At 41.1% G+C, this 12,956-nt stretch overlaps 1 protein-coding gene across 2 annotated transcripts in view; it reads right to left on the reverse strand.

Moving 5' to 3' along the window:
• Nucleotides 1-712: 712 nt before the first annotated feature.
• LOC129334226 (leukemia inhibitory factor receptor-like) overlaps nt 713-12,956 on the reverse strand; it is a 114,361-nt gene continuing 102,117 nt past the window's right edge. For both annotated transcript variants that reach the window (XM_054986157.1, XM_054986158.1), the window contains exons 18-20: nt 9,597-9,690; nt 7,505-7,583; nt 713-7,354 (exon numbers count right to left, since the gene is read on the reverse strand). In XM_054986157.1, coding sequence (XP_054842132.1) covers nt 6,731-7,354; nt 7,505-7,583; nt 9,597-9,690 — 797 coding nt within the window. In that variant the 3' untranslated portion in view covers nt 713-6,730. The remainder of the gene's footprint in view (nt 7,355-7,504; nt 7,584-9,596; nt 9,691-12,956) is intronic.

Here is a 12,956-nt window from a genome sequence, read left to right on the forward strand (position 1 = left end):
GGATTTTTCGATCCACCATCTGAGGCTGTTGTTCAGAATTACTGTCTAGGCATGACGTCAAGATTGGATTAGGGCCATATGGAAAAGGAAGAGGGAATTGACCTCCCCCCACTCAATGGCATTGGTATATTTGCCTTATTACCACTTCTACAGAGAAAAAAATACATGTTCTTTAGAAACACATGTCCCCCCCCCCTTTAAAACTGCTAATGGCCACCCAAGGAACTCATTTTTAAATAGCAAAGCCAAATGCAGGGGGGGGGGGGGTTGAATAGTTCAATCACTTTCCTGCATGGCTCTGATCTATAATTTATCTTTAACTGGTTGATGATTACTGATCGCCATCATGTCTATTTAGACTCCAGTTCTTAGCAATGTGCCCTTGGGTTATGGTTGAAATCAAAACCTAAGCCTTTTCATGTATGCTTACCTTACAGAACTATTATTATTGCCAGCTATGTCGTACAGGAAAGCAGTTAGAATTTCTGGTGGCTAGAGTACTAGTTAGACTCTGTGGCAATGGGAGAAGAGCTTTGAAACCATATGAAACTCCAGCAAAATCTACAGCCAGCTTGTATTCTGCACTAGGAGAACGTATGGTCATAACGCAAGGGTCTCAGCACACTGCTGCCAACCAGAGAACAAAACTGCCAAAGATGAAAAGTTAAAAGGAAGGTTGTAAGTGAAGGGATACAAAAAACATATGAGAATATATATGAAAATACATTTATTAAATTTCATGGCAATATTCTGGCAAACTCTTAAATACATGCATATTTGTAAAACAGAGATAAGCAGTACATTGCCAATACGATAACCAGGCAAACTTGCTGTATGCTCATGCTAAATTTAATATATTAGTATTGACCATCTCTTCCTCCCCAGCTGTATTTCTCAAACTTATTTTCTATTCCCAAAGTCTACTTGGGTAATTTTACATGGCAACATAAGGCTACCTTAATGGCTAATTTTGCAGCATAGATATTTATTAAACATTGGATCTTCTCCACTGATTTTTTAGCACAGTTAAACTGGCAGCGCCAATCTCACTGCTTAGCAGGAGTTTAGTCCTTTCCCCACTGCAGCCAATGGCAAACTCCCTCTGTTCATCTCTTGCCTTGAAAACCCTATGGGGTTACCATAAGTCAACTGCAACTTGACAGCACTTTACACACACACTGCTAAATGTGTTATTGGCATAGGAAGGGGGGCAAGAATATATTATATCAGGTGAACACCGGAAGTTACTAATGCCTACACTTTTCCAATAAAATGCCTAACAGGGACCCTATAAAAGTGTCCACATGGGGTTTCCTTTGCTAGAATACAGTACAGCAACTCCAAGGGCAAAGGGTGAGATTAAGAAACAGTCTTAAAGGCCATCCCAGAGATTTCAATATATACAGCAGAATAAAAATACATTCGTTTGCATACATCATGTAGGTTTGCTTAAGAGACAAACACCATCTGAGTCATTTGGCGCCCAGTTGCCAAATGCAGCAGCTCTGTGTATCCCAGACTGAATGGGAAGATAGGTAAGAGTTTAACTGTTTGCAGAGAGAACACCCCAAAACCTAAAGCAACTATTAGTATTCCAGTTTGATTAACATGATAACGCTTATTTAATATTTCAAAAAACTTTGGAATTATCTTCACATCCATTAATACATTGAATATGCTATCTACATTCTTAATAAAATCCATTAGCATTTATTGAGCTATAAAATACAGCATTTATCATACAAGTAACATTTAATAGTCTGACCCCCAACCCCTTTGCACCTTTCCCATTTTTGCTCATTGCCCCAATTCAACTTCCTCATCTCCACTTCCTTCAACTTTCTTATTTCAGAGGATTTCACATTCACAATAAAGGCCTTGGCCAAATGATCACACAGAAATAAGGCAAGAAATCTAACCCACCATAAGTTTCTCCTGCTTGGTGTGTAGTTCACAAATCACAAACAATGGTGAAGGTCCACTGGAAACTGATAGAAGTTCCTTACCTTCAGGGAACATTTAACACAGTGAGCCTGGCAAAGAATTCTGGGGCACATTTTAGTGGCTTGGGTGCACTTTCAGTTCATGTGGGGCACAGGTCTAGTAAGGCCTCACCCTGCCAGGCCTGAGGGTGCACTATATTGAACACAACACCATTGCACCGGGGAAGACCAGAAGTGGATGGTTTAAGGAAGCTTGCCTACCATGACTAATATTTTAATTAAGGAATAATTGATAACCTTGCAAGAAACCCCAGTTTGGAAGGGGGAAAAAAAATTGGTGTTCAAGCAATTATCTTACACTTCTTTTTCTGGCACAGAACTGTCCTAGATCCATATGAAACTAGGCCCAATGGGACCCCATGGTCGTTAAGGATGTGATACTCTAGAAGAGATCCATGTTCTCTGTGCCTTTTCATAGTACAAGGCTACAAGCCCTGCTTGAATTGGACGAATGAAGTCCTCCCAACTTTGGTGGATGAAAACTTTTGTCCAATAGAACTGTTTTGAAAGTGAGCAAGCAAACCTCCCCATTTCCTTCCCTTCCCTCACTGTCACCACCATGCCAGAAAAACCTCTCCGAGATGAGCTGCAATGAATCTTTGGCTGTATCTGTTTGGCAGCTTCCACAGCCTTGGTTTAAGAACTTCCGTGGTCATCCTGAGATTTGGGAAGCAGCCTAAAATGGATTGTGCAGACACTCTTTCCCATCTCAACCTGTTAACACCTAGAAGTCTGCTACACAAATGGATGACTTCCCCATGGCTTGGTCATAGAGGTGGGCTTGGAGAGAAATAGGCTCAAGCTGCTGTACATTTTGATGGCCAACCCCAGAAACAGACTGGCTGCACTTCTCAATCCTCCTGAGCTGTTTTTGCAAGTGGGCCCTAAAAGGCAATAATGGGCACTCTGGCTGAAGCATAATGCACAATGGTGACCCTGCTATGTACAAGAGCAAAGATAGCAGGTATTTGCAGGCATTTGGGTGCATAACACCCCAACTCACTGCTCTGGCAGAGTGTTCTCTGAGCAGCTGGTACACAGAACCAACAAGTGGTGTACATGCCACACAGCAATGAGAGATTTTCTATATGACCCAAAGTGATCCTTTAGTCATAATGCACTACTTTGCTTTTACAGTTAGATTACAACATAGTTTTTGTGAGGTATATATAATCTGTGGGTTATTCAAAATGTACATCCTTAAACACTTCAAAATGCCATTTCAAAAACAGGATTCACAGTCCCTTTCTTCCACATCAGCTAGCACAAAAGCAACACAGAGATAATTAATAAAATGTCATGCTTTTCAAAAATTAATTCATTCTGTCTTGCTGTTAACAAAACAATTAAAAATCACATATAAAACGATATATGGCTCAAAAAAGAATAGCATACTTCAGTCTCTTCTGCAAGACATTTAATGCAACAGAAACAATGGTTTAAAAAAAAGTCAAATGCTACCAACTGAAGTGCCAGAATTTTATTCCCTGTTCTCCAGCCACCCCACCCCAAAACAGGTGCAGACAACATACTAGCTACAGAAAACCTTCTAAAACTCCCTTTTTAGAGAGATGTTTCATTAAATGCTCTAGAAAAGACAAAACTAGCAATCAGTTCAGCCTTTTTGGATGTCATGTAAATTTTCAAATACAAAATGAGAGGAACTCCAGTCTAACCTCTACATTCACTGTGAAAAATCAAGGTATGAGTCTCACCTTCTGAGTAAAGCACAGGGCCTGATTTCAGAATTTACCTCAGATGCTTATTAAGGTTATATAGCACCAGAGAAAGATTAAGAACTTGGCATGAAAGATCATTCTCCCACTCACAGATACTGTCCCTCCCTAAGGCTTGGACATTGTCTACAGGAATGAAGTGGAGGAATGGACTGCATCAATCTGCAGTTGGTGAACTCCACATTTGACTATCCCTTCAAAATCTACAAAAATCAAACACTAGCATACCACAGGGAGAGAGGGTCCCTCTATTTACAGGAAGCCTGAGACAGCAAGACGCATTTCATGTTATTCTTCACAATCATCCCCCTACTGTCTGAAGTGGTGCAGTCCATTCTCCCACCTCATTCTCCAGCCTTTAGTCTAAACCACAAGGTGCTTTAAAAAAATTAATAAAATCAGACTATTGGGACTAAGCACCAAGTTAGGTCCAAAGACCCTGGAACTGTAATGACCAACAGTACTGGGCCATGGCAATTAGAGATGAATCAAATTTTGCACACAGTTTGGAGTCCGTTGTGAAGTACGCACTCCTTTTTGCTTGCTTTTTTTCAGGGTTGTGTGCTTTGGAGCACAGAAGTGTGTGTCAAAAGATGTAAGGAATCCATATGGCCATGGATGCTACAAAAAATGGAGAGGATCAATAGAATTTGGAGGGGTGCTCTCCTTTGACAGAGATGTTTGAGCAGATAGTGTCCAGCCATCTGTTGGGGATGGCTTTGAGTTTCCTACCTTGAGCAGGGGGTTGGACTAAATGGCCCTTCCAGCTCTAAGATTCGGTGGCTGGTAGGCAAGAATTGTTACCAGATAAACCAAAAAGGGATACTGGAGAGTTTTTTTTCCCGCCTCACCAAGAGTGATTCCCCACACTTTGGATAATGCACTTCCAATCCTCTTTATAGATCATTTGGAACGGATTTTTTTTTGTGTGCGGAACAAAAAATCCACCTCAAACGATTGATAAAGTGCATTGAAAGTGAATTATCCAACATGTGCGGAATCACTCCTTGAGTAATAAAAGATTCCCCCTCACATCAAAGGCACAACTATCACTGCTGTAAAATAAAAAGTACTTCTTTTTTGCCAAGAAAATCAGAAACTTTCCCTCGTATCTGCCAAATCATGTATCAAATACCTATTCAAAGTGCAGTAGAGACCTGACTATAACTAGAATATATGATGCATTTCAGACTGCAGCTGGAAATGCAACAGCCATTCCATAGTTTAGTGGAAGGTCTCCAATACGCAGCTGAGTTCACATGCGGGATGCCCTGGGATTGAAGGTAAAAGCAGAGGTGGGCTTAGAGCATTGGTCCCTAGATTTGACTTCCTCGGAGTCTGTCAGTTGCCAATGAAGAAATCTGAAATATTTCTATGCCTCGAATATATAAAACACTCGCTCTACAAGTACTGTGTAATGAGAGAAGTGCATATGCAAGAAATACACTGTAAATGTTAAAATCTGGTTTAGCTTAGTTTAAAATGGCAGCCCATCTTTTTGTATCCCAGCGCTGAAAATTTTATTTCTTCTACCAGTAGTAGTTTTAAAGACATCCACAAAAAAAACACCTGCTCTCCACTTTTAATTTGGGCAAATATTAGTGAGGAAATTCAGAGAAAGAAGCTCTATTTTGTATATATGGCAAATATTCATGATTGACAAAGCTATTTCCAAAAATAATGGTTTTCCATGGAAACTATAGACAGAAACAGTTCTCAAGTTTATCCTGTTTCTGTTGGTAGCATTTGTACAGGAAAAGTGCTATGGAAGACACTTTCACTGCAGCGAAGTATTCTTACTTTGAACAATTTGCCTGTGGCATTCTCATGTAAGTAAGTGACAAAGTGGTTTCCATGGATGTGCAGCACAAGACTGTGGCCTAGTTCTCCCTGAGGTGGAAAACCAATGTCTGGGCTAGACCACTTCAGGACTGCAGACTGGAGCTCACCTGAATGAATGGTCCTCTGAAGAAAAGAAACAAAAATCCCTCCACATAAAAATTAAACATGTTACAGAGAAGTATTCTAACCAGGCATAACTATGTGATTTCAGTCAACTGCAGTCATTTGACTAGTAACGAACAAAAACTGGAAAAAGTAAACATCATTTAAAATGCTGGAAGTTAAAACTTTAATCCGTTCCTGACCGAGATTTTAAAATCAGTGTTACACTCGTTTTTGCACCCCTGAGTTGACTTTTGCATATACATTTTTACAGCAGGTACAGAAACAAGCATCCAGGCTTGTAAAACTAAACAGACACCCCAAGCTGAGGTTGTGATCCGTAAGTTATTTCCCATGGAGTCCTTCAACTCAAAAACTGGTTCAGTCATACAGGAATTTTTTAAAAAAACAGACGGCTTTTAAGTGTCAGGTGCTCTACAAAGCAGTTCAAGGGCTAATGCCTTCCAATGATCATCAATGTAGTGTTGGGCAGTGTCACCCAGAATCGTAAAACTCTAAAAATACCTCTGATTAGACAACATTTGGATGGGTAAACAAGGCACCCATCCTGAAGGCATTTACATACTCTACATTTTTACAACTCACATAATTGTGTCAGGGCCAGAGGCTAAGCTTATAACGACTTGTCATTTCTTCCTTCTACATTTTTGGAAGGGGAGGTTGGCTTTTCTGATACTATCCATGAAGAAAAAGGAACCAGAAAGAGCCCCCAAAAAAAGAACATTGTGCCTAACGGACAGCGAAAAAACTGCCTGAAAGCAGATGCAAGAACTGTGGCAGCTCTTTGGCTTCAGATGTAAGAGAAGGTTACCATGGAACGCTCCTCTCTAACTGAGCTGCTACAAATTAGCAGCTCAGCTAGCCCTAATAGTGAATCGTGCCACTTACACTGTAACTTAAACAAGGTTAACATTCAATTTCACTGAAATGAAATTATAAACCTGCTGCACAGCACCTCTGGGCGCTATTCTTAAAACAAGTCCCAGCATACTGAATCTTTCAAAGGCAACATTTTCCATCCTGGTGCTAATCATTTGGCTTGTTGTGAAAGAAATTTGCAAAGGACCACCCTTTGGGAGAGTCTTCATCCTCCTTGGGTGGGATCAAAAACTGTCGAGAATTAATTGAGCAAGGGCTCCCAAACGAGGCATTTTCATTGTTGCTCTCAATGGATCTGGGAGAATCGGGACAGCCTGTATTCCAGGTGGGTGGATTCGCCTGAGGTCTGTAGCCTGCAGTCTTGTCCACATCTTCTGCAGATGATGTATCCTCCATTGTTATTAAGCTGTTCACAGGAAGTTGCATTTGGGGCTTATAGCCTGCAGCAGCCACACAGTCCACCCCTGGCTCTTCCTTCAGTTTTACTTGAGGAGGATACATCGACTGGATGTCAATATAAATGACCTGGGAAGACCCCATGGATTCGTCTCCTGGTGGGTTGGAGATCTCCTCTTCTATGATGGGGGGACAATAGGAGACGACAATATGGCTCTCTGTTTCAGAGTCAAACCCATCTTCTGGAAGCTCATCTGCCACAGGTGACGTAATCGCTGTGTCCTCTATCTTGAGGCATGGAGACTGTGTTTCCACCACTTCAATGTTGTTGGGGGTACATGGATTCATCTCCAAGGTTTTAGGGTTAGCCTTCCCCTACAAAGAGAAAAGGCAATAACTAAGAGAGAAACACAGACATTTCTAGCATTTAAAATCCATAGATGTAAAAAACAGGTCCACTGTTATCATTATTTTCTAATTATCTACTGATAAGAGAGAACAGAGAGGTGAAATGAAAACAATTACCTCACATGGACCCTTCTGGAACTCCAAAGCTTTACAGTTCACAGGGTTTGGAATGTCAGGATAGAAAGTTTCTTTAATCCTTTGGAAGTAAGAACAATATTATTGTCAGGGATTTTCAACAAACTGCCTTACAGTATTAAGTACTAATTAAAGAATACAGCAACCCACACGAAGCACAATTTGTACAGAAGCTTTTTCTCCAACAGTGTCCTGTGGGAATTTGGACACAGAGAACCTCCCAAATGCAGGTTTCCCAGCAGATTCAATGTGCTTTTCATGGGTATACAGAGCTCCTTCCATTGAGATGAATGGGAGAATCCATGCACACAATAGTATTATGAATGTGCGCAAGTGCACAAATTGAACTCTAGATCAGGAGGCCTCTCTAAAATCATCCTCCAACCCTTTAATCTGTCATGTTGAATTTATTTTAATTTTGCACAAAAGTTAGAGTCTGAAAGTTTCCTCAACATCATCCTCGTACTATAAAGTGGGTTTAAGGGAAGCATGCTATCTAACTTTGGGAAAGCATCTCTGTCCCACTTGTCACAGACCTCAGTTTGAATTCCTGTATTCCAGGAGACCACAACATGGTGCCTGTAGGTGCCATGGCACCCACCAGCATCTTTCCTGGTGCCTACCAAGAGTTTTTTGAAAGTGGGCAGGGCCATGTGGGGCTTTTGCCGGGCAAGACTTTTGATTGGCCATTGGAGATATGATTGGCTGAGCAGATTTTTAAAATCATTGCTTTGGCAGCAGCTACCATCTTCATTGAGCGACCGGAGGTAAGTTGCACTAGCCATTTTTTGGCTCGCCCTGCCTTCTGCAGCAGCCATTTTGTGATAGCGTCTAGCTGTATCAGAATTCTGAAGATGCCTACAGGCTCATAAAGGTTGGGGATGCCTGCTGTATATAATTAAGGATACTCCATTTTGAAAGGGAGGATAATGGATGTGAGGAATGCTTTTTATGGCCATTTTGAGATACACCACTGGAGTACAAGATTCCTTAAAGTATATGCATGTCTAAATGCATGGCTTTGTTCTTGAAATGCTCACATGCGTACTTAAAATGCTCACAAGCATAGGCCAAGAAAGGACCTAGGCTTGCTAACATGTATTTTGATGGAAAAGCCAAAACTTATACATGTATGTGCTCTTCAAAACTTGACAAGTTAAAACATATATTTTGCAAACCAAAAGCAGCTCAGGAAGCAACCCTTAAAAAGTACTGAAACACTGAATAAAAAGAACATTGATGGGGAAAAGTCCAGAATCAGGACTGGCCTGAATGCACAAGAAGTCCACCAAATGGTAATGGACAATATGAAATCTGGGAGACAAGACTGAAAAACTGGAGATATGTGAACATGCAAAGTAGCTTCATACTACATCAGGCCACTAGTCTATCTTGCTCCGTATTGCCTACTCTGAGTGGCAGCAGCTCTTTGGGCAGAGAAATCTCTTTCCCAATGCTTTCTACCTTCAATTCTTTAACTGGAACTGGCATCTCACCCATGTAAAGCATATGATCTACCACTGAGTCACAGTCCTCAGACCCTTGGAAGAGGCCAGAGCTCAGTGGCACAGCCTCTACTTAGCATGCAGAAGGTCCCAAATTCAATCCTTGATGAGAAAGATCTTGACCTGAGACTCTGGAGATCCACTGCCAGGTGGAGTAGACAATACTGACCTTGATGGACCAATGGTCTGATACAAGGCCTATAAGTATAAGGCAGCATAATGTATCCATGTGGCATGCTTTCTGTTTCATTCCTCAGACTCTAAACAATTCTGGGATCTTTCGCCAATGCAAAGGATTCAGGGCACACCTCTTAGGTTGTAGCTGCTTTAAGCAGGAACCAGTTTTGACCCTATCCTACAATGAACACATACAAAAATGGCTCTTCAACTGACTCAAGTTCTATCTTTAAGAAGGTCCCAACAACTTTTGCTCTTCTTCCTATTTTACATTTATATTTTACTAATAATGTAATAAACACAATAGTACTGGACACAATGGTACTTGGAACTGTCACTGTTTTGTCCTCTAGTAGGTAAGACAATAAAAGTTTGTGGCATGCAAATATTACCATTCCCTCTTCCGGTAGCAAAGGATGCTTGTCACCAGTCCAAGCACCACAACAATGGCCACTGGGATAATGATGGCAATGATTAACCCCACCGCTGAAAAATATAAGAGAGAAAACTACTTAGCAATCAAGTGGACAGTAAAGATTGTTAGCTACCCCTGACAAAGCTGCAGGCCAAAATCCTTGCAAGTATTTTGAATTAAAAGTCACAACATTATATAGCTGCTTGTAAGATTCCATCAAACTTCCATAAAGTAGCTGATTACTCTTTACGTAGCTTGTCAGAAATAGAAGCAATGAATTTGGAATTACTAGGTTCATTCTTGTAGTCCATGTGCTGAAAAGTATTCTGGCAGGCATTACCCTTCAGCATTTTTGCTCTGAAGAAATCTCTTCCCACTGTATCACCCTTTTAAAACTCCAGTTCTCCATCTTTTTATAGATGTTTGACAGAAATTCCTTAGGGGGGTATGTAGCAAGTGACTGTGAAAGCTGCACCGGTTAAATTCCTGCCGTCCAGGGTTAAGTCTGGCTGAAAGACTATGGCAAAGTGTGGCTGCATGCAGTCTAACTTCTAACCAAGTGAATGTACATATTTTCTATATAATTTCCATGAGTTTCAGGGTTTGGGTAAATTGGTAAGTGCTGTATCTCTTGACCTGCTGGAGAGTGCCCTCAAGTCATAGCTGACTTATGGTGATCCCTGGTGGAGTTTTCTTGGCAAGAGACTAACAGAGGTGGTTTGCCATTGCCTGCCTCTGCAACCCTGGTCTTCCTTGGAGGCCTCCCATCCAATTACTAACCAAGGCTGACCCTGCTTAGCTTCTGAGATCTGATGAGATCAGGCATGCCTGGACTATCCAGATCAGGGCTATCTCTTGACCTAAACAAAGTTATTTTGATGCTAGCAGCATTCCACTTCTAACAGTGGCACTGCTGTAGTACTTTGACAGGTATGTGAATTTATTTTTATTGCAGTAATATTTTACATTTATTTCAATTACCTGCCCCTAACTCATAGGTTCAGAGTAACTGATGGAACTGGAATCTCTTTTAATCTCCCACTGTGGGCTTCATGGAGAGAACAGGATGCGGATCCTTGAGATTTCTCTGCAGTAAGCAATAAGGGGAGACTTTTTATCTCAAAGTACAATAGTGTAAAAGCTGGAAAAAAGGAGGGGGCATCACTATAGCTACCATATTAAAATGGTTCATGTTGCAGGCAGACTTGTGAAGGGCTGCCTCTGTCTGCTAAGACCCCTCTAGCTTTTAAGGGAGACGCTATACTTTATCTTGCACATTCGTGATCACATTTCCCAATATGTTTTTTTTAACTGCAATGATCAGGCACAAAGAAGAGAGGATCTGGATGGGGGAATGTGATGCTGTGGAAGAAGGGGGAAGGATAACTCTTCCTCTCTGCTCTTTTCATGTTCGGAATGATCCCTCCCTGGAGCTGTAATTAGACTTGGGAGGAAGCCTGTCTTGCCTTTGCCTTTCTTTCTCCCTAACTGTGTTAATTGCAGCCTCAAACCCCAATTATCATTGGGAAAACAGTCCTCTGTGCCTTTTTACTGTGGCTCTGATTCAAATATCCCGACTGCCTTTTGGGGTCCAAAAACACCTTGGGAAATTATCATAGATCTCCAACAGAGTATGTGGTTTGGTGCTCAGATGTAGATGCAAAATTATGGCACTTTGTAAGTTTATCAGGCTACCACACTCTATATATTCCATGTGGCTTGTTCAGGCAATTCTATTCTCTCAAGCCTCTAGTGGCCAATTCTCCAAATTTACTGTGTTCCACCTGCATCTCGGAACTCTGAGCTATTGTGTAATACATGGCTGTGATATTCTGGGACAGAGCCTCTGATTCTTGCCTTGTATTTTGGAGCTTTACCACTTCACTGTGTATCACTCTGGGCATCTCATATGGGAAATGCCACTTTTAAGTTTTAATGAATTACTGGGATACATGAGTCTGGTAAGATGTTCAACTCAGCCACTGGACCAAGCAGAACTCTTTTACACAAGAGAAGATTGTCATCTACAAAGAGTAAGGCCTTTACAGATCTTAACTAGATTTGTAGACCTTGAAGATATCCATTTTGAACACATCCCTGCTAGCCTTTGATCAAGGTCAACAAACATGCCTTTTTAGGAAAATGTTAGGGAATGATAAGGGTTTCGTGTTGTCAGAATCTGCAGATTTTACTTTGAAATGTGTATCCTTCTTTAAAGAATTTCTTAGATATTGTAAGGCATATCAAAGTTGAGGACAGAAAGGATATACAAGGTACATATCTTTTAATTAATTCAATTAAGTGAACAAAATCTCTTAAAACACCTCGGCAACATCTCCCACCAAAACCATGAGCACAGCAGCATGAATGTAAATGTGTAGATCTCCCGGCACAATTGGGCAGCTTTCTAATTGCTGAGCGTCTTCTGTGATTGAGCATGATGAATAGTTCCTGGATTGCTTATTTAAACATTCAATTTAGATGCTCACATTGTGTTCATAACAGGATTCACAAAGCAGCTTAAAACACACTATAATATCAAGATAGAAGTGTCTTATAACACAGTATATAATTATGCTATCACCTCTCCCATTTCACTGCTCCAGATGCTGGTAAAGCACCACTATGTTTGTATACCACTCACTACGCCATAACAATAGGGTGGGTGAATGAAAGCCAAACCTCACAGACGATCATGATTAGTACAGGGGAAAGTGGTGCTTGGCTCCCCCACGTGCAGTTTCTGGAGGATTTGGTGTGCAGAAAATGCATTTGGGGCTGCATAGGAGGAAAAATTATGCTGGGTGAAGAAAGGGCATTGCCTCCTTTTGCAGAGGGAGAAAACTGCATCTGGCCCATCCTGCAGGACTGGTGTAGGAAAGGGAAGGAACTTCAGAGAAGTCTCTAGCTTCTCTTCTACAAAGAGGCTGTATATTTAACCCTTATGACCAGACTACTGGCCACCTTGGAAAAACTGAGCTGTCCTGGATGCCTAGTATTTTGGAGCAAGAAGGAAGACCTGACAGCCAGACCTGTCCTGCAATCTGCTTTGAGTGCATACTGGAGAGAAAATAGCATATAAATACTTGAATAAATAAAATCAGTTATGGTCTCTGATCAACACTGGATAATGGCCAGAGGAAGTACCAGTATCCGGTTTGGTGGACCAAGTAGTTGCAGAAGCTGCTGCATTATGTTACAGCCAAATACCTTGGTGCAGAATTCCATGAAATGATTGCTCATATCACAGGAGGCATTAATCCACATGGTGTAGTAGTTTACAGTTGAAGAACTCTTTTGTCATGGAACCATGCATTCATTTAACTGCCCTGTAGTT

This window comes from Eublepharis macularius, chromosome 8, assembly GCF_028583425.1.
Source record: "Eublepharis macularius isolate TG4126 chromosome 8, MPM_Emac_v1.0, whole genome shotgun sequence".
Taxonomy (NCBI): Eukaryota; Metazoa; Chordata; class Lepidosauria; order Squamata; family Eublepharidae; genus Eublepharis; species Eublepharis macularius.